We start from the raw sequence: 23,738 nt of genomic DNA on the forward strand, positions 1-23,738 counted from the left end.
AGGCATTTTCCGGATATCCCCGGAAAATGCCCCGGATTTCCGGAAAGTACGTAAGTTTTTTAGCTTAGATTAGTAATAAATTCTATTAACAATTCTATGAATTGTTTATGGTAGTACGTGTTTACTAAATAATTGTATGTAAAGTAGTAACTACTATGCAGTCGCTATTCCACGCGGACGAAGTCGCGGGCACAGCTAGTTATAAAATAAAATAACATTATTTCAGTTATAATAAAATTTAATTTATATTAAATAAGTAAATATTTTTCTTCATAATTTTTCCAGGGAGTTGTTTTGAACATTGAGTAACAAATACATTACATATACATATATATACATTATAAAATATGCTAACAGATAAGTAGTTAACTTCAAATAAAAACTTTAAATAAATTTTACTAAAATGTTATTTTGTGTTCATTCAATTTAATTTTATTACTAATATCTACTTTAAAATGTACCCTGTTTTTTACATATAGTAAAGTAAAAATAATAGTATTGTTTGCACCATTTATCAAAATATAACTAGGTAGTTACTTACATATTATACATATAAATTTATGTAGCCTAAAGACTAACTTTTTTATATTAAATATATACTCTTTTAACCACTCTTTTCTTCATTAACAGTCATTGCACTTCCTAGCCTAATTTTATCACAATAATATTTAATTTTAACGGTCTAGCTAAAATAAATTAATTACTTCAATACATACGTTTGATACCTATATATTTTTAAAGATTTTATAACAATACAAATAACATTCGTCATTCATTAATAGCTATACACATGCAAAAAAGTTTATACTTAAATTAGATAATATTTATTATATTTGACAAATAAAAAAGGTTCAAGTGTAAATAAAATTTTAATTCCAGGAATACTAAATTATTTTGAGATCTTTCTCACAGCACACAGTACAAACGAACACTATAACAACAGACGATAAAAATATACCTAATCTAAACCTTATAGGTAACTTAACAACTGTAAATAGTTATTTGCCTAAGTAAAAGGGAAAATATATAAAATATTGACATAATATAAAAGCTTATATCCTTGCTTCTATGTGGAACTATCTCCATTATTTGCTTATAGCGAGAATAATGGGCCCAGTCGCAGCTTATTTATGTCATACGTACTTAATGGCACAGTGAAATATCAAGAAAAGTAGCAATAAGGCACGTCATAACATTGTATAATCAGCTTGAATGTTATCTAGAGCCCCACGAAGGGAAATTGGTAGTTCCGGTACTTTATAAATTGAATCAGAAAAAGGAGGCAATTTTATAGCCTTAGCCGATTTTTCATAACTAGTGAAGGATAAATACAACTGTGACACCCGATTGATTTCGTCTTCGGTCATCTCAACGGCGCGTAGCTGTTTCCTAAAATCGGCGTCAATTGATTCGCCGCACTTTGGACATATCTCTTCAATGACGTATTTGGAACCAGCCTTTGACACGTGTTTACATCGAAGAGGTTCAATGAATTTGTATCTTTTAGATTTGTTTACTTTTAATTCCCGTTTCTCTTCATCGGAAAGTAGCACGACGAGTTTGTTGCCGACGCGGTCGGAGCCGCCGGCGCGGGGGATAACTTCGCCTCCACCCTTCATCAAGGCTTTATATAGTTGCTCAGTTGGATTGTTAAAGTCGTAATAAACGCACCTCGACTCGGAGCTGGCTTTGTTATTGTTTTCGATGTGGAGACTGTACCTTAGACGGATTTTCTTTGGTTTAGTGCTATACTTCAGGTACACGTGTATCGGAATGTCTATCGACGAACAGCCAGACTCCTGGATCTCATACGGCGGCTCTTGCAGCACTGGAAATGTTTACAATTGCGATGTAATAAACTTATCCATAATAACGAACTTCTAAAAGATTTGCGTGGCAACGGACTATCGACACATGTAAGATAAGGATAATGAGCGTGTATATCATGCGACTGTTTTTAACACTATAAACATGATACGCTCAAATATAAGTTAGCATCTCATCTTATAATTAGACAAAACCTGTTCCGCTCGATTCTGTATGTTCAGCCGGTACAGCCGATCGACTGGAAGCGAATTTACTATGAGCAGAAAATTAATCGGTTGCGACGTATTGAAATTATTATTTCTAAACGCGTGACAAAGTGATAACAAGCGAGTTAATAGCGTAATATAAATTTGGTACATGGTTGGGAACAGGTCGTTATGAATGAGTGTTTCGAAAGTCGAGACGTGGCAGGTCTGTTAGTGCGTTGACGTCTGCACGTCATACATGGTGTTACCTCTTTTCGGATAAACGAATGCGCTCGCCGGGTGAAGATGGAAGACGACCTTGTGCACGAAGGCGCTGATGTCGCGGCCGCGCGCGCCCCGCACCCACACGCGCCAGTCGAGTGCGAGCGCGCGCCCCGACGCCGTCCGCCGCGGCTCGCACGCGTGCCCTACCTCCAGCCACACTCGTACACACATCTATAACATCGTATCGAACACATGATAAATATATTCATATAACTTATCAATAAACGGCGAGCAGCTGCCGCTTGCGTCTTGTACTTCGATATTATTATTCGACACGCAGCTAATTGTTTCATTCGGAGAGTTAAATGAGTTTACCTACCTATACCTATTGAAAATATTCAATTTTTTGTAATATTCTTAAAAATAACGCTATCCTACCGATGAAAGAAGTTGTACACCTATAATGCATACTATCCACAATGAAAATGATGAAAATTTTCATTTTCTTTATTCCACTTAACTACAATTAATGTTTAAAAGCATTTAAAGGGAAAACAATGACATACCTATTATTACATTTTCATAAAGTTTAATTTGATTGTTCGTCCGGAAAACCAGTAATTCCAATTTAGATGTTAGGTTGCGTCACAAGTTTGTCTACTTCTGGCCTTGGCCGTGAATGGAAGTTGGTATGAAATCATTGTTGCGATAAAATTAAATAATAGAAGTTGCTGAGAGCAAAATCTTATGTAACAAATTACAATTCAAGGAGGCCATTGAACAATATATACGATCTTAACAATGCACATAGGTACATTAAAAGTACTTATTCAATGAAAATGCAGTCAATGTGTCTGAATTCTGAAAACGTCGGAATATCTATCCCATAAAAAGTCCTACATTAGTTTCAATTATGCGGATACTGGATGATTAGTTCTGCCTTACTCTTATCACTTTAGGTACCTATGTAAAACAGATGTTGGCCGATTCTCAAACCTACCCGATATGCACAGAAAATTTCACGAGAATCGGTCCAGCCGTTTTGGAGGAGTATGGTAACAATTTTAAGATTGTTACATGAGATTTTGAGATCACAGTACGGATAATAAACTATTTCTACGGTTTCCCCTTTGCAACTTACACAATGCCGAATAAAAGACTATAATTAATTTAGGGCCACACACATAATATGTTGTTATTCTTCTATGGATGCTATTATACATAGTCAAAGTAATAGATTAATTTTTATAAAATATCGAACTTTTTTGCCACTTTTGGCATCAACATGACAATGTTTTGGCATTTGAGCTTGGCGAACTCTATGGGCGTATTCAGAAAGAAAGCTTGAAACTTGTAAGCGCTTATCGGCGCTTGTCAATGCTGGTTCGTTCTACACAAAGGAAGCAGGTTGAAGCAGACCAAAACAAATTTTATATGGCAGCCACCAGCATTGTTGAAGCTTGTCGGAACTTGTCGGCGCCGATCAGCGCTTATAGGCGCATGTTCATATATTTTCCTGCGCAGGTTACCAGCGCTGACAAGCGCCGATAAGCGCTTATAAGCGCTTATAAGTTTCAAGATTTCTTTCTGAATACGCCCTATCTTTTTTTATTTTTTACAGTCAATATTGTCTATGCTATAAAATATAATACCTTAGGGTGTATTCAGAAAGAAAGCTTGAAACTTATAAGCGCTTATCGGTGCTTGTCAATGCTGGTTTTGACAAGCTTGTCAATGCTGGTTTTGACAAGCTGGTTTGAGCATTGACAAGCGCCGATAAGCGCTTATAAGTTTCAAGCTTTCTTTCTGAATACGCCCTTACGTATTGATTCATAAATTACGAACGTATATATACGACTTCATTAATAAATATAATTTAAACATAGTCAGCATTACCAAGCGTTTTTTTAATAGGATTCTAAACAAATAAATAAATTAGGTAATCTGTAATGACAGAATCAGTTTGTTGTTTTTTTTTTTTTTGGTTACTTCTTTTTTTATATGTTACTTTAGTAAAAAATAGAAACCTATGAGTGAAACAGTTAATAAACACATCAATAGCAAACGCTCCGGAGACCTAAGTTGAACAATCTAGGTATTTATATAACCTATGTACCTACCAAATAAATTTTAAACGTTTGAAATTTTATTATCCCACGCTATTAAAAGTAAACCTGAAGAATTATTCGCGATTCAAATTACAAAGAATCTGCTGAATTGAAATGATTGTTACATATTTTATTGCGAAGGTTAAATTAAGGCTTATCTTCAAAACTAATCGGATAATCTAATAATAATTTCCTATATGCTTCTATTAGTTGTTATCCTTTCGAGTGTTTGCTTACCCCATAAATAAGTAACAATAATCATTATAAGGTAATGCTTTTTTCTCCAATAGCTTACAAAAACGGAAGTCAACATTATAAAAAGGAATTTATTGCTAAATTCGAAATTATTTAGGTCATATTTTGAATAATATAAATCCTTTATACTATCTAATGTTTTTTATACAGAACAGTAAAAACAAGTTTGTTTTGTTTGTTTGTTTAAAAACAAGTTTGTTTTTACTGTTCTGTGGTTTTTTCACAGGTTTTTTAAGTATATGAATTATGGCGTCGTTCGAAAAATAGACCTTCAAGTAGTATTTACTAGGTTTCATAGATATAACGTAGCAAGAGATTGTAACCACGTCTTTACTTGTTTGGTTATCTTGGAAGATTTCAATGGATTTGTATGTAAAAATACTAGCTAGCTACATTTAAAATGCAAAGATGCTATCTAATATTCCGCGGTACTCTACCAACGCGACACCACCAGCAGGCAGCACTCTACCATAGAACATAATCTTATCAGTTATCACAGTATTACAATATTATTTCTGAAGGATTTCCTAGGAAATATATAATAAAAGTGACTCTGTGATATTATATTCTAACGCGACACTGTGGTTTTGTTCTCACGAATTATATTGTGAACTTCCTGTGTATATGGGGTCGTACGATATTGTTATTGTACTTTAAAATTATCTTGTATATTCTAGATACTCTACTTTTTGATCCTATTACCCATAATAGGTATAAGGTAGGTTTGACCTGTACATCCTACTAATATTATAAATGCGAAAGTTTGTATGGATGTATGGATGTTTGTTACTCTTTCACGTAAAAACTACTGAACCGATTACAATGAAATTTAGAATACATATAGAGGGTAACTTGGATTAAAACATAGGATAGTTTTTATCCCGGAAATCCCACGGGAACGGGAACTATGCGGGTTTTCCTTTGCAAACGCGGGCGAAGCCGCGGGCGGAAATCTAGAATTTTAAATATGAAAGCAATAAGGCATGTTTTTGCACAATTCAAACTTAAACTCAAAAAAACAAAACCGACCATGTGAATTGTGACAACAGATACTACATGATCCAAAACTTTTGTTTAATAAAGATCCTTAGAAGTAGGTATTACTCGGATTCATTATTTATGGTCAATCCCGTTGGGCATTATCCAATTTTTCCGTAAAGCCAATTTGCGTATTTTTTGGTAAGTCACGAATCTCTGTGGAGACTCAAAGGCGGAAACATTGGAATAAGCTTTATTACAAAGTAATAATAGTATGACATTCATTCTTAAAATAACATGAGGACAAAAGCTGTGATTCTGATAAAAAATCGTAGGGCTAGAAAGTAGAAGTTTTTATTTTCTCTTTTCTTAGTTTATTGTAGATAATTATTTATAGAATTATGGCTACCTACCCCTAATTATTCTTTGACGTGGAAGAAGTCAATTAATTAGTTCTACCCACAGGTTCTACCAGTTTGAAATCTTTAATACATAAATACTCAGGATAAATGAATTTAATTAATTCACCCTGACTATTTAATTTTTCATCCTTGTAATTAACTACATTTAAATTAAAAATTTAATTTAAATGTAGTTAATCAGTCTTTGTTCTTTAGTTCTCAGTTCTCCTTATGTCTCGTAAAAATTCGACGAAATGTACCGCCCAAGAAGAAATTTAAACATTAAACTCACATTTAAGCAAGTCTGATGACATACGTTTTTGTTTTAATGACATTTGTAAGTAATGAAAAGCACATTTAGTTTATCATTACTTATAAACAACTTATAAATGTCTGCTAAGTAAGCCCAAAAAAGAATACATACCTACCACATTCATAAATTTTATTAAAGTACCTAAATAATGTTCTACGATCGATGTTTTTAAGCTATTGCATAGCTTATATCGCGGGCCTTGAGCGCGGGGACCGAATCCAGAAATTCCGTAACGAAAAAACCTCACGCTCCCCACTCCGACGAGCATGCAATAGCTTTACCGCGGCAGTCCCCGAGTGCCATACGTCTTTTTTTGTTATGAACTAATCATGAATGGTAATGGTAAATGGTAATCACCCGTATAAATAAAGGTAGGTACTTAGTATTTTATATTTGAAAATTAGCATAATATAAAATTTTACTGCATATAATATACCAGAGATTCTTATATCTCACAAAACATTAAGTATATTGTCTACTAGGTCGTCGAACTTTGTTTATAGGATTTTTGAATTCTTGTGTAATTTTCAAATAAGTAGGTAAGTACATACTTTATTATTTACAAAGACAGTTAAATATTATACAAATATTATACAAATATGATTACAAAGACAGTTAAATAATTATTAACTATTAACTAATACACTAATAAAAAAAAATTTTTACTCCAATATGACTATGAAGATTGGCTAAATCTGTTACGATTTAGCCAATCTTCATTACTTGGCATTTGGCAATGGCAAGCCAAGTTTGGTCGTAGGTACATATATACATAATAGTGGTATTATTTCATATTTTATTGCAAAATATAATGGGTGACCTCCGTTGGAACATCCACATCACAAATAATAATTAAGATAAGATTTGTGTTCTATTGTAAGCTGTTATGTTATCTTTGTCAATTACTATTGGCCAGAGGATTCATGGAGGAGGATTTTATTTAGCAATCAATTAATTTCAACCAAACATAATACTATATTTTTATCATTACCTTTTATAAGTCCCTTTTCCCTTCAAATTTCTTTAAGAATTGTTATCTATCTAAGTACTAAATTTCAGAACGATCGGTTCGCTAGTTTAGCCGTGAAAGCGGAACATATAAACAGAGCGGGTACTTTCGCGGTTATAGTAAATTAATATAACCGTAGGATTTATTTTTCAGGTTAAAATTAGATTTTTGGTTGATGATTTGCTATCAGAATGATAAAGTTTGTGACAGTGGGATGTCCTTCGGGCTTCGAGGCAGTATGACTGTTCTCAGAATAAGACATGACTTATTTTACGGTGAATAATTGAATATATACGAATGAATGCGCGGGCTAGTATGGAAAGAAAAAAGGTCTGACTTTGATTTCATCTTTATAAGATAAACGTGCCTATAAATAATTCTGGAAATTATTTAAGATTCGTTTTTTGAGCAGATTCAAACGGTAATATTGCCAGCTTCGTGAATCATGTTATACTTTTGCTTTTGACTGATTATGTGAGGTGTTTACATTGCTAATACATTAATTAAAATTACTTACTCACTACTCAGTGCAATTAAATCATTAAATACTCAAACACACCTCATGTTTACGTTCTTTTAAGTATATTTATTTTTAAATAAAACATTACGTTCTGTGGTTTAGTATCTAATTGATTGTAATAAATGTAGGTACAATCACGTACAATGTACTTGTCATTCTATAAGCGTAAATTGGCAATGATTTTTTATGGCCTCTTGATAGTTTTTGTTGATATTTTTTCCTCATGGGCGCTCATGCTAGACAATAAACAGCTGATAAAATACCAGCTGTAGTAGATTAATGGTATGTATTTAGTATTTACTATTTTGTCAATGTGTAGATTATAGACAATATCTATTAGACAAAATTAATATAATCGTACCTTCGCTTCAGAAATCTTATCTATAAAACCTATAATCAGGGTTAGTTGTAGCTAGGATTGATATCATTTGGTTAATGTTGTACCTTCTTCATGGTATGAAACATTTACGACTGTTTTCGTATAGCCTGTGGTATAGCTGTAATGTGACAATCACATGTTAATTGACCAATATCACAGATAATATAAAAGTACACTACTAAGATTGTCATAGACATTAGTGTTTTTCCGGGTTTGGTCACAATACATAGACGTCAGTTCCAGTAAGATTTCGTTTAGAAAACTCTACATAAAATAACTCAATGATGCTAAAGTATTATTCCAGAAACATCCCTCTATTTTCTTCATTTGACTTTAATTAAGCCTAAACACTCGAAAATAACCTCAATATTTTCATTCTCATATATTTTTTGACCCTCGACACATCGCAAAAAAATCTAATTAGTCATACTCTTGCGTGCCAACCCGTGTTGTTGTTTATTTACAGTTTTATAATATTCTACAGAGATACGGAGGAAGTGTTCTCGGGGTCATGCAAAGTGATGAGTTCAACGATATATGATATCCCTGAAGAAAACATTTAAATACACATTGTTCCTTTTAAAGTAATTTATAATAATATAATGCAATTGTAGAATGTAGAGCAAAAAATTCAATAAAAATTATGATTGCTTATATGGTGTACATTTAAAAATATTTATAATTTTATTCATAGACTTGGTAAAATAAGTTTTTGCAACAGTTTAAATCGTTTTGGTCACGCCTATTGAACATATAGAAAAAATACATTGAGATAATATTACTACGTATGTATGTAAATATATCTCAATGAAAAAAATATCATATAATTACTAGCTATAAGTTTTTAATTCTAATTACGAGGAAGTGTTCTGAGCTGCATAAATCTTTAGCAGGTGTTTGATAAAACTGTTCGTATCGGAACCAGTTATATTTGGTATGCGGTTGAGTGCGTTCATTTCCCATAACAACAAATTGTTTAGTTAAATGGGCGTCATCCTTCGACTCGATTATCTGTATGTATCGACTTCGAATGACGTTGATAAGGAAAATGTAAATACGAATGTAATTAGGCGCAGTGTATCATCGCAATGTGTTTTCCAAATCACATGAATGCACAAGCGCGTCGCTCACACCGTCACACGCTCCGTCGCTCAGTTCGCGCTTGGAACGCGCGAATCACCTCGCAATATTTATTATGCGACGAACACTCACCGGCTTCTCATGTTGCTGTTGGGGACCTTCAGTCATTTTCTAAAATGTGATAAAACCGCCGCTCCTCGTGCGGTGACGGCTGACATCTGTAACAGGCCATCGAGGTCACGTTAGTTCTCCGAAGAGCACCGATCACAATAAAATTCCTCGCACAAAAGCTCACTTGTGTTGTGTTGGTGACAGGCAAAGATGCATTAGGCAGCTGTGGGATTTCGGCGGTAATTCAAGCGCGCAGCATGTCTGACACGGAGTCGTGGCCGAGGTGCGTTTATCACTGGCACGAGAGCTGGCCATGAGCGCGCGGCGCGCCTGACGTCAGCCCGTGACGTCGGGCTGCGAACCGCTTCCTCCGCGCCGCGCCTCGCTCTGACGGTAGCAGCAGCTGACGTGTAGGCGCCCACGTCTCGTTTTACGTAACTTTCGCGCCAAACTTCTATACAGCCCTGACCTGCAAACAAATTAATTAAATATATTATAATTAGCATAATAAAATTAATCTTAATGAATAGCATCAACGGTATCATATGAATATTTCTTATTCAACATTATAGTTTGTTAAATACTTTATCGCCTTTCAAGAGTTGTTAGCAATCACACATATTATACATTGATTTCAAGAACATAAAAAAGGTTGATAAATATTAGACCCTACGTTTAGGTTTCTAGCTTCTACATAATATTATTTACTTCTGATTAAATCTTTAAATATCTGAAAAATAATTCAAGCTGTAAATCAACTGAAATCTCGAACAATAAAGTACATAGTTACATAATACATATTATATATCTCAATGCAGCTCAGTACATTAAAAAACAAAATAAAAGTGATAACAGTGTTTGTTCATACATTTTGCTAATACACTGATATAGGCGCATTAGTAAAAAAAAAACTGATCAAATGACCAAATTCAGTAAATAAGTTATTAACTAGACTTCAAATTCGAAGCTTTTGAAGCTTTTTCGAAGCTTGTCTCTATTCATATTACATATATTGATTACAGTTTCTACAGGGAAGAGCCGGCAAGAAAATCATCATGTAGATTGTAGATCATCATGTTAGCGTAACGTTTTAATTTTTCATGCATCACAATTCTCATCTTCCATATTATATTCATTGATATTTGATGCTATAGTAGACTCTTTGAATGGCTAGGACATTAATTATTAGTTACCCTTTTTCCTATTAAGTAATCGTTTGCTTAAGCACCCTGAAAAACAGGTACCTACCTACTGTTAAATGTTTCAATTTTATGTCTATTTCAGAGCACAAATTACCTACCTCGGCATTGATTTAAATGTATAAACAAATATGAAATAATCCATCACCCAATAATTTCCATAATATTAACATGCAAAAAAAAAATAATGAAAAACACACCGTATCAATACAACCAACGACATTTAACAAACACTAATTATTGAATAGACTAAAGTCTAATTAATGCAATCATTTATTTTATTCATAACTAGCTTTCCGCCCGCGGCTTCGCCCGCGTTTTCAAAGAAAAACCCACATAGTTCCCGTTCCCGTGGGATTTCAGGGATAAAACCTAGCCTATGTTACTCGTGGATAATGTAGCTTTCGAATGGTGAAAGAATTTTTCAAATCTGCCAAGTAGTTTCGGAGCCTATTCAATTCATACAAACAAACAAACAAACAAAAAATCGAACCTTTCCTCTTTATAATATTTGTATAGACAAACTGCTATATACCGACAATCAAGCGACAATAATGCCCTATATTCTAATGAATATTTTTAATTTGCTAATGCAAACAAACAGAATTATGTATTAACCATCAGTAGAGCCAAAAATTGTATGTTTTAATACTATTCAATAGATAGAGAGGTAGAGCTGTTCGGTAGAGCATAGAGCGCACGGAAAGCGCCCGGAATATGTGAAAACGCTTGGACATAGAGCTCTGTAGTATAGTAGTAGTAGGGTAATAATATATAAAAATACTGTTTTTTACTTCCACCAACTGACGGACATTCACTGTAAAGCCTGATTCCCACGGCATGTTTGCTTCACAAGCATTGGCAGACGACAAGCGCTTGTCGCCATCCGTCGCGATTTGAACTGAGCGTTCCCACGGCATGTGTGCGTATGGCAAGCACTGGCGAGCGACAAGCGCGCCGATTCCCATGGCATGTGGTGTGGTGTGGCGCGGTCGGATTTGTGAAGCAAACATGTCGTGGGAATCAGGCTTAAGACCGCTAAATTAATTTTCTTTTCAGCAACAACAAACTTGTACTTTCCAATTCAATCCTACTCGATGCCTTTTTAATAGATTTTTTTTATCAATATAAAATATGCAAATTTATATCTATTAGAATATGTATTCTTATAATTGTATCCTTGCAATTTAAAAAAAAATCTATTTAAAAAAAGCAACACGAATTTCTCGTGTGAAAAACTCAAAATAGAGGAGTTCGGTTTAAGTATCTGAAATTTTCGATATCGAAACAGCCTATCCCGTTCATTTTGGTTAAATTCTAGTTAACTGTATATTTATGATATATACGATTTATATCTACGATAGGCTCAGACTGAACTTTGAGCTGGGGTGCTATGCCTGTCTGGCGTCAGTGTAATTATTATTAGACGCTGTTATATTAAGGGAAGAAAAATTTACACACTAAACAGATATCACCCAAATCAGAAGCAGAAGAAATCACTTTTGCCACAAAATATTTTGCAAACAAAGGCTACTGGTTTTAAATATTTGCTGTGTGTGTATCAACCAGTCAAATCATTTAATTATCGCCTTTAAAAACGGCTCTATTATACCTAGGTATATATATTTTCTTTTTCTATTCTAGGAGAAAATGTGTCCGGAAGGTGGGTAACTTTGAGGACTTTCCCTCATTTAATATGGTGCAATAAATAAGCAATCATTAGTGAGTGACACTGATTCATTTTTGCAATTTATTATATCTATCCTATCAATTCCGAATATTTTATCTGTAATTACGCCATACATTAAATGCTGTTTTTTGATCAAACTTTGATTATATAGATTTGGTATCCTAATATCTCTTTGTACATAATATTATGTCATATTATGATGTTCTTTCCTTCACTAATAATATGACCTGCACACTTTTCCATGCTATTCATTGATTAAGGTTATTGTTACAAGCTATAGAGGGGGCAACATTATTTATTAATCCTATAATGTATGTGGTTTAGGTTATTACTATCTATATATCTGCTTAGATAAACAACGATAAAACATGGATAAAACCCTATAATTGTTATTAATAACAATCGCATTTCTTTAATGTTTTTGTTTAGTCACGTTGCATTAAATGTTTCCATTTCTATGGAAATTAATCATACGTAATTTATCGTCCACATTTAAAGAATCAAATAAGGAAATTAAACATGATTTTATGATAAATGCAATGCATGATAACAATAAAAAGGCGTGATTTGAGTATATTATCGGGTTGTGATTTAAAGTGATACCTATATCAGGAATTCAACATTTTACAAAAAAACAATTTTTGAATATCTTATACACAATAATATATATATCTACGTAATTCATGGGTTCCATTGTTTTATCGTCTCGTCATCGTTAATCGTCACAAACTGTTTGCGGTAATATATCATAGAGCTCAAATACCTAATGCGAATTTGTATTAAAATACCTACAAGCTGATAAGAAAACTAATTATTTGCTTATAGACAGAGAAGAAACAGAATAAACCGCTCAACAACAAGCAATGAAAATTAATTTTCTGCCTTTAGAATTTATGAATCATGCGTGCTACTCTGTGTCTACGACGCGGACGCGACGCTACGAGAAAGAAATCTCTAGAAATCTAGATGCTTGAAGTTTAAGAAAAATACAAATTTCAATTTATTGTCTATGCTCCGACTCTTACTATGTACCTAATAAATAAGGGTATTCTAATTCCAGCAATATTCAAGTTTTTAACAAGTTTTTTATTATTATGTGAAAGTGAATTGATTTATTTTAAACAACCATGTCATTATTTTAAACAAAACATCTAGGTACTAAGTCAGAAAGTAAAAAAAAAATAGTAATTACTATCTATACCTATAGACTTGTCCAAGGATTTCGATTACTGCTACAGATTTCAAAAAAATACCTTCCAATAATGGCCAAGTTCCTAAAAGTATATCATATTATCATAACAAAGAACAAACCGATAGAGATAAGAAACAAATAAAAAGATTGTACATTTAAATTACCTTGTATTCTCCGTTTTTGTTGATAAAATCAAATAGATTTCGACTTTGTCGAGAACTATACGCAAGATACCTACAAACATTTCGGTAGCAAATTATATTACATATATATACACGTACACGTTTTTATCACCTATACATTATATGTATAAGTGATAAAAACGTATATTTTTAGATAAGATTTAATACGAAACAATATTAGTAAATGAGTTTTTGAAATATAATCAATAACATTATATAGGTACCTACCTACATAAGTATTATATGTTTATTGTTTATTTATAGAATCAGAAATAATACCTCAATTATTATAACATGATATTTATATACTCATTCTGATACTGAGCTTTTAATAAGCAAAAATTATATTCTATATACAATATTTCTTTATTATTATTACTACCGCTTTTATAGTAGGTAATTAGTGTAGACTGAAAGCTATCGAGATATATATTGTGAGTTGGAACTAGCTCCAAATTTAGAGGATAGAAACATATTATACATATTACTGTAAGCTGAGAAACCACCACACCAGCGAAATCATCATAACGAACATGGAGCTAGAGCTAGAGCAAGAGCATTCTTTCTTGATCTTTTAGTATAAACGAAAACTCGTATTCAGTATTGTTCAGTATTAGAACATTGCATACTTATAAAATTTTTTCGAACGCACTGAGAACAACGAAATAATGCTCTACACACTATGAGAATTTGAAATTGTGGGGTGAGTAAATGCATTGTAAGATTCTATCTCTATCACTGATATAAATTAGAAATGTGTCAGTTCAGTAAGTAAATAAAGCATTTTTGTTTGAAACTTTTTTCTTATATCCATACTTTTTGAGTTATAGAACGTTCAATGTAGGATTGCTGGGCGTAAAATCGAAAATTTCAAAATTCAACAAACTTATAAAAAAATCCTGATTATTTATGTACTAGAAAAATTAATAGGTAGAAGTAAAAAAACCAGAAGTAAAAAATAAAAATTTATTTCACAAAAAAGCCATACAACAAAAAAATTTATATACCTATGCATTTTGTAGACACAATATATTACATATTACAATTACAATTACAATTACATTACAATATATTATAAAGGCGAAAGTTTGTAAGGATGTATGGATGTTTGTTACTCTTTCACGTAAAAACTACTGAACCGATTACAATGAAATTTAGCACACATATAGAGGGTAACTTGGATTAACACATAGGATAGTTTTTATCCCGGAAATCCCACGGGAACGGGAACTATGCGGGTTTTCCTTTGCAAACGCGGGCAAAGCCGCGGGTGGAAATCTAGTATTACAATAAATGCGCACATTAATTAAAATAATAACCGGCCAAGTGCAAGTCGGACTCGCGAACAAACCTACTTTTTATTATGTTGTAACTCTAAAATGTATGCTCTGTGTATACGGGAAGTACAATGTAGGTTTTGATTCCTTTGCGAATGTCGAAATTTTGCGATAACTTGCATTTTGCAGCATAAACGGCTGTATTTTTTGATTGCGAAATCTTACTAGTTTGATTTTTTTCGCAGCGCAGCATCAAGGGATTGTAGACTTGAGTATTCGATTTGTATTTCAGCTTGATAACTCCATGCGTACCATAAAAAGGGTGGTGACAGACAGACGGATAACAAAGTGAACCTGTAAGGGTTCCGTATTTTCTTTTTGGGGTTCGGAAGCCGAAAAATGAATAATGAAAACTATATAATAAAACATAATATATGAACATGAAAAACGTGACATGACCATATCCAATATTATTTGTAAAATATATACTTAATTTGCATATAATATACTGGGTGAAATCGTTAACTGTGCACACTGCACAGGCGATTATTCCGTTAACTACTATCAAAAAACTTTAAACTGACATCGAAAGTACTTTAACCATTGTTTTTAATAAAACGAGAAATATCCAAAATTCTACAATATTTATGGAATAAAATCGCCTGTACACACTTAACGATTATGTATTTCTGGTTCAATTCGTAGGTAACTCTCTTCTTACAATAGGTACTTACATTTCACAAAGGCAGTGGTTAAAAAGCATTCAATAAGAGTTTAGGCGTAAGAAAGTAAAAGGTAATTATTGAGTATGAGCAGAACATCGAGAGCTTTCAATATTTTTAATTTTTAAAGACTGCTTTTTACATAAATCTATGAATCAACATATTGGCCATAAATCGCATAACGATGAGATACTTTGGTGTTTTTAAATGCCTTATTTGAACCTAGAAATCCATTCCTGTTTCTATACAACAAATTTTATAATTTAAAATTCAAATTGATATAAATTCTGAAAGTTTTTTCATTTTTGATTAATTGAAAAAGTTATTTCGATAAAATAATAATTTTATATTTCTTTCATGAATTTGAATTTGAAAAACTCAGAAGCATGCTTTTTTTACACGCATGAGTTTTTTTATTAGTTGTATATTTTTATTGGTGAAATATACAGTTTTTACAGTTACAATTAGACACTACTTGCAACTTAAAATACTTGTTTCAATCGATTAATTATGAAATCATACTAATATTATAAACATTATAAGTAAACATTTTTAAGTATGAATGGATGGATGTAGGTATGTTTGTTACTGTTTCACGTAATAACTCCTGGATGGATTTGGATAAACCTTTACAGGAATATAAGTATCAGAATATTAAATGAGCTAGTGAAATACTTGTTTTTGGACGGCGCAGCTTGTAATAAAATATAATACTTATGTTTACTTATAATCATCACATTAGTGGGATTGTTTTATTTATAAACTAGCTTTTACCCGCGGCTTCGCTCGCGTTATGAAGTATTAATATTAATTAGGTATATTTTTTGCGGCTTTGGTACTTTTTTTTAGCGTATGTAAAAACTTAGAGCCTACAAAACTACAAAACCTTCATCACATATTATATCCCCTTAGAGGTGGAATTTATCAAAATCCTTACTTAGGGAATGCCTACGTCATAGTAGCTTTATGTATGCAAAGTCTAAGCCCGATCGGTATAAAATGGACATAGTTTCATACAAACTTTCATCCCTTATTTAATCCCCTTGGGGGTAAAATTGATCCAGATCCTTTCTTAGGGGATACCTACCTTCATGCCAAATTTTAGCCCGATCCGTCCAGTGGTTTAGGCTGTGCGTTGATAGATCACTATATCAGTCACCTTTGAGTTTTATATATATAGATTACTGACTGAAACCGCAGGGCAAAGCTAGGGTATGAATTTTCGAAAATCTTTTCTTACCGGACGCCTACGTGTCATAAGATCTATCTACATGCCCAATTTCATGCAAATACATCCAAGGAATAAAAAGTTTCATACAAACTTCTATCCCCTATTTTACCCCTTTAGGGGACGAATTTTCTAAAATCCTTTCTTAGGGGACGCCTACGTTATGACATCTACCTGCATGCCAAATTTCAGCCCGATACGTCCAGTGGTTTGGGCTGTGCGTTGATAGATCACTATATCAGTCACCTTTCAGTTTTATATATATAGATTCAATGGGTTTTGGATATTATAAATACATGATCTAGACTTCTATTACAAAATTATTTGAATGGAAAATCGAAAATCTGATGACAATAACAATTTATACTCACAATGCCATGCTTACAGCGCAACCCTGAACTGTGTCCTGCACTCTAATAATCAATTGTTTGCACAACATCACATCTGATGAATAATGTGCATATAAATAAAACGTAAGTATGCATATTCCTAAGAATATATCGATAATCTATTTGATCATTATCTTAAAAGTATTTTTTTGTTTGTAACTTATTATCTAGTGATACAGTTGCAACATCGTTCGTTCTCAGAAAAACACTACAAAGCGCATTTTCCAAAGAAATTTCCGTGACAGGGCTGGCACCCTTATATTTATCATGTATTCGTATAGGTATTAAAATTTTACAATAACAAAAGGAAATACTAACGAATAAATTCGAAATCAAACAACCGTTTAAAAACTATTTAGATAAACCAGCCTTGCATTTATTAACATATTATATCAAGCTAAAAATATAAGCTGACACCGATTAGGAAGGGTCTCTGGTCTTTCTTTATACCAGCAATCTTCTAACATAGCCTTGGCCATCACATTATACACATAAATTAATTGTCAAGGGACTTATTTAAATACTCTTAACAATATTATTATAACAAGGACTCAAGGTGCAGTTAAAACATATTGAGATATTGATATGTATTTATAAATTGTGTATTCAAAATAATCGAATACAGTAACCAATTCCAGAAAAATTACATTTTTTTCATTCGTTTGTTTTTCTATATTTTATAGTCTAACTAACTAAACTAAAAGTAGGTATTATTCCAAGTACGCACATTGAAAGAAGCTGTGAAAAAAAGCTTATTATGATGATACTATTTTCTATTATATATCGCACTCAAAAAATTATTTTAATTACTTTGAAAAATGCATTCCAATATGCATTAATTATATCTATTGTCAATCATCAAACGATTAAAAATGTTATCAATAGCGATTTTAATTCTGATTGCAAAAGTAACGATAAAAGTTGATGTCACTTCAAATGTTCCGATTATCTGGTTCTATAAATACAAGATGCCTCAATTAATTATTAATTTGTTTTTGAGTAACAAGTGAGAGTGCGTTGTGACTTTTAAGTGCTTGAATTGTTCGATATTTAACATGAAAGGTACGATTAAAAGTGTGTTTAATTATATCATCAAATTAAATTAAATTTCTTCCTGAAGTCGAAAAAAATACTTTCATTAATATAAATTTACAATATCTTAACTATTAACTTTAAATTCAATGAATGTCAAATTAAATTATTATAAAGGTGAAGTGATATATTTTATGTAAAGCTTTCAATAATACATAGCTTTATACAAAGTTATTTTGTATAGTTGATAAATACCACTACGTTTAACCAACATTTACATAAATTAAATGTGTTTTGTACTATAATTTTTAGTACATTATAAATAAATATTTTATTTTTTATTTCGATTAAATTGCCCAAAGTTTGGACATATAATTCAAATTGCTTATCGAGTTTTTTTTTTATTTCAGTCGCAGCCATAATAGTGGCGTGCGCGATTTCGTCGGTCTTGGGAAAAAATATACAGCTTAACGAGAATGGCTGTCCCGCGGACTACAGAATTGAGCAGCTATACCCCCATTCAAATTGTAATATGTTCTACCAATGCTTCCATGGGGAACTAGTGGAACATAAGTGTGCACACGATCTCCACTTCAGTGTAGAGAAACAAGAGTGCGACTATCAGAGTAATGTTGATTGTGGCGATAGGCATATTCCTGAACCAGAAGACAGTGGAAATGATGGTGGAAATGATAACGGCGGAAACGACAACGGAGGAAATGGCAATGATGGAAATGGAAGCTGTAACTGCAATCCAGGTGAAGCTCCATCTATCTGCGGTAAAGACGGTTCTGATGGTGTATTGATTGCACATGAGAATTGTAACCAGTTCTACAAGTGTGCGTACGGAGTGCCCGTTGTTCAAAATTGCCCTGGAAAACTTTTGTACAATCCATACAAAGAATATTGCGACTGGCCTGAAAATGTAGAATGTGGGGACAGAGTTATCCCAGACGGAAACGATAATGACAACGATGGAGGAAATGACAACGGAGGCAACGACAACGGAGGCAATGATAACGGAGGTAACGATAATGGCGGAAATGACAATAATGGTAATGGAAGCTGCAATTGTAATCCAGGTGAAGCTCCCTCTATCTGTGCTAAAGATGGTTCTGATGGCGTTTTGATTGCGCATGAGAATTGTAACCAGTTTTACAAATGTGCGCATGGAGTGCCCGTTGTTCAAAATTGCCCTGGAAAACTTTTGTACAATCCTTACAAAGAATATTGCGACTGGCCTGAAAATGTAGAATGTGGGGACAGAGTGATCCCTGACTGCGACGGCAATGACAACGATGGTGGAAATGACAACGGTGGAAACGATAACGGTGGCAATGATAACGGAGGTAACGATAATGGCGGAAACGACAATAATGGTAATGGAAGTTGTAATTGCAATCCAGGTGAAGCCCCCTCTATCTGTGCTAAAGACGGTTCTGATGGTGTATTGATTGCACATGAGAATTGTAACCAGTTCTACAAGTGTGCGTACGGAGTGCCCGTTGTTCAAAATTGCCCTGGAAAACTTTTGTACAATCCATACAAAGAATATTGCGACTGGCCTGAAAATGTAGAATGTGGGGACAGAGTTATCCCAGACGGAAACGATAATGACAACGATGGAGGAAATGACAACGGAGGCAACGACAACGGAGGCAATGATAACGGAGGTAACGATAATGGCGGAAATGACAATAATGGTAATGGAAGCTGCAATTGTAATCCAGGTGAAGCTCCCTCTATCTGTGCTAAAGATGGTTCTGATGGCGTTTTGATTGCGCATGAGAATTGTAACCAGTTTTACAAATGTGCGCATGGAGTGCCCGTTGTTCAAAATTGCCCTGGAAAACTTTTGTACAATCCTTACAAAGAATATTGCGACTGGCCTGAAAATGTAGAATGTGGGGACAGAGTGATCCCTGACTGCGACGGCAATGACAACGATGGTGGAAATGACAACGGTGGAAACGATAACGGAGGCAATGATAACGGAGGTAACGATAATGGCGGAAACGATAATAATGGTAATGGAAGCTGCAATTGTAATCCAGGTGAAGCTCCCTCTATCTGTGCTAAAGACGGTTCTGATGGTGTATTGATTGCACATGAGAATTGTAACCAGTTCTACAAGTGTGCGCATGGAGTGCCCGTTGTTCAAAATTGCCCTGGAAAACTTTTGTACAATCCATACAAAGAATATTGCGACTGGCCTGAAAATGTAGAATGTGGGGACAGAGTTATCCCAGACGGAAACGACAATGACAACGATGGAGGAAATGACAACGGAGGAAACGACAACGGAGGCAATGACAACGGAGGAAACGATAACGGCGGAAACGATAATAATGATCCCGGAAGCTGCAATTGCAATCCAGGTGAAGCTCCCTCTATCTGCGGTAAAGACGGATCGGATGGAGTATTAGTCGCTCATGAAAATTGTAATAAATTCTACAAATGCAATCATGGTGTGACTGTTGTAATGAAATGTCCCGGAAACACATTGTATAATCCTTATAAAGAATATTGCGACTGGCCTGAAAATGTAGAATGTGGAGACAGAGTGATCCCAGACGGAAACGACAATGACAACGACGGAGGAAATGACAACGGTGGAAACGACAACGGAGGCAATGATAACGGAGGAAATGATAACGGTGGAAACGATAATAATGATCCCGGAAGCTGTAATTGCAATCCAGGTGAAGCCCCCTCTATCTGCGGTAAAGACGGATCGGATGGAGTATTAGTCGCTCATGAAAATTGTAATAAATTCTACAAATGCAATCATGGTGTGCCTGTTGTATTTAAATGTCCCGGAAACACATTGTATAACCCTTATAAAGAATATTGCGACTGGCCTGAAAATGTAGAATGTGGAGACAGAGTGATCCCAGACGGAAACGACAATGACAACGATGGTGGAAATGACAACGGTGGAAACGATAACGGAGGCAATGATAACGCAGGTAACGATAACAGTGGAAGTGACAATAATGGTAATGGAAGCTGTAATTGCAATCCCGGAGAAGCTCCATCTATCTGCGCTAAAGACGGTTCTGATGGTGTATTGATTGCGCATGAGAATTGTAACCAGTTCTACAAGTGTGCGCATGGAGTGTCCGTTGTGCAAAATTGCCCTGGAACACTTTTATACAATCCTTACAAAGAATATTGCGACTGGCCGCAAAACGTACAATGTGGAGACAGGGTCATCCCTGACTGCGACGGCAATGACAATGATGGTGGAAACGATAACGGAGGTAACGATAATGGAGGTGACGATAATAATGATAACGGAAGCTGCAATTGCAATCCAGGTGAAGCTCCTTCTATATGCGGTAAAGACAGATCAGACGGAGTATTGGTCGCTCATGAAAATTGTAATCAATTCTACAAATGCGCCCATGGAGTGCCCGTTGCGCAAAATTGCTCTGGAACACTTTTGTACAATCCTTACAAAGAATATTGCGACTGGCCCCAGAACGTAGAATGTGGAGACAGAGTGATCCCAGACTGCAACGACAATGGAAATAACGGTGGAAATGACAACGGTGGAAACGACAACAATGACAATGGAAGCTGCAATTGTAATCCCGCTGAAGCCCCCTCTATCTGCGCGAAAAAAGATTCAACCGGTGTTTTGATTGCTCACGAAATCTGTAATCAATTCTACACATGCGATCACGGTGTACCAGTCACGCAGAAATGTCCTGGAATACTTTTATACAATCCTCACAAAACATACTGCGACTGGCCGCAAAACGTGAAATGTGGAGATAGAATAATACTACATTGATAAATTCTATAAATTAATCTTATTGTACAAAAATTTCGAACAAATATCGATCCAAATGTAGTTGTTGGCAATTTATAGTTTATAAAAACTTTAGCTCATACCAACAACGCTCTTTAATGTATATGTACTTAATTATAAGCTTTATATTGATAATTTTCATTTTTAGTATTTAATAACATTACATATTAAAATAAAGGCATATTTGTATGTTTATCTCTTCATATTTTTAAATAAATTTACATAATATATTTCGATTTTCATTTTTAATTCCTTAGCGACAATTTCCGTGCATAATATTCTCTCGAATATTTTTTTTCAGCCTTTTTTTATTAACCACCTAACCTTACCACTGATTTGGCCCGTTGCATTTGTTTCGCTGATTCGAAAAGAATCATAAAGAATCACGATGATTACTCTTTAAAAAGTGTTTATTCATATTGAACAATAATTTAACTGTTTTCAAATTCATAGGATGCCTTTAATTGTGGCTTATGAATGCAAGACTTTTTTTTGCTAGTTGTGGTTTCAAGACTCATAATAAATATTATGTAGATTACAAAAGCAATATCCACGAATGAAAATATATAATTGTTAAAAAAAAACTGTTTTAATGTAATCTCCAAAAAAGAAATTTTTCTGTATAAATCATTAAAAAAGACGTTTTATAATATATAACTATGTATAAGGCATTAAGAAAGACAAATTGCATTGTTATTTTGTAAGATTTTTACTGTATGTGTACAAAAAAGTTTTAATAATGTTTTTTTTAAGTTTTTTTTTAAAGACTGATTAAGGCATAATATGCATCTTCAGCAGCCTTGCATTCACATACTTTTTATAGTTACGAATAAAATTAAGTACATTGGCAATTTTATGCATTGGCCTACATTGGATAATAAGGATCTTCATTCTTGTCAGAAAACTACAATTTTCGACTAAAATTGGCAAAATATTAATAATAATTAATCGGAGTTGTCAGCATTTACTTATTTACCAACGATTTTTCTTAAAATTAAAATTGAATAAGAATCTCTACGGTATGACGCGGACGTTCTGTTCTTTAGAAGCGTTCGTAAAGTTTAGTTCGTAGTTACTAATTATGCAAAATATGCAAACACATTATTGTTGAAAATTGGCAAACTTAGTAAATAGTTATTTCACTAGTCTTAAAATAATCTTTTAATCAATGATTATTTACTGACAGTATACTCTTTACTGACAGTCATAATATTCCCTATCTGATGATGGTTAAAATAAAACACACTCATGAATGCATTATAAAATTTATTATTACATGATAAAGGTAGTTGTGGAGCCGGGACGAATCAATCAATCTACGGGAGTGGTTCTAACTGGTATCCTTCTACCAGCGCAATCTACATTGCGTGGCCAATCGCACAGCGACAGCTCTTCGTTGAATCGGAGATAATCTGGGCAATTTCTTTCAACCTTTTGGCCATGGGTACACTGGTAGAACTTGTCGCAGTCTTCATGGCGAAGGTACAGCTCTGTACCGTCTAGTGGACACTCGCACGCTGCCGCAGCAACCACTGCCAGCATTACTAATCCCGCAACAGCTAATTTAACAAAATTGATTAAAGAAATTAAATAAAAAAGAGCATGTTGGCCGAGCACAC

General features: G+C 33.8%; 2 protein-coding genes across 2 annotated transcripts; one reads left to right on the forward strand and one right to left on the reverse strand.

Annotated features, from left to right (window-relative positions):
* Nucleotides 1-240: 240 nt before the first annotated feature.
* On the reverse strand, nt 241-9,746 carry LOC123698578 (protein AF-9 homolog). Its single transcript, XM_045645256.1, has 4 exons — nt 9,576-9,746; nt 9,413-9,498; nt 2,282-2,468; nt 241-1,828 (listed from the first exon to the last, which is right to left on the reverse strand). Exons 2-4 carry the CDS (start codon nt 9,446-9,448, stop codon nt 1,188-1,190), a joined length of 864 nt encoding a protein of 287 aa, XP_045501212.1. The 5' UTR covers nt 9,449-9,498; nt 9,576-9,746; the 3' UTR covers nt 241-1,187.
* A 2,494-nt stretch (nt 9,747-12,240) lies between these two features.
* On the forward strand, nt 12,241-22,291 carry LOC123698700 (uncharacterized protein DDB_G0290685-like). Its single transcript, XM_045645449.1, has 3 exons — nt 12,241-12,253; nt 18,665-19,651; nt 19,709-22,291. The coding sequence occupies exons 1-3, from the start codon at nt 12,241-12,243 to the stop codon at nt 22,099-22,101; spliced, it is 3,393 nt and encodes a 1,130-aa protein (XP_045501405.1). The 3' UTR covers nt 22,102-22,291.
* The last annotated feature ends 1,447 nt before the right edge of the window (nt 22,292-23,738 follow it).

Source organism: Colias croceus, chromosome 16 (assembly GCF_905220415.1).
Source record: "Colias croceus chromosome 16, ilColCroc2.1".
In the NCBI taxonomy this organism is placed as follows: domain Eukaryota; kingdom Metazoa; phylum Arthropoda; class Insecta; order Lepidoptera; family Pieridae; genus Colias; species Colias croceus.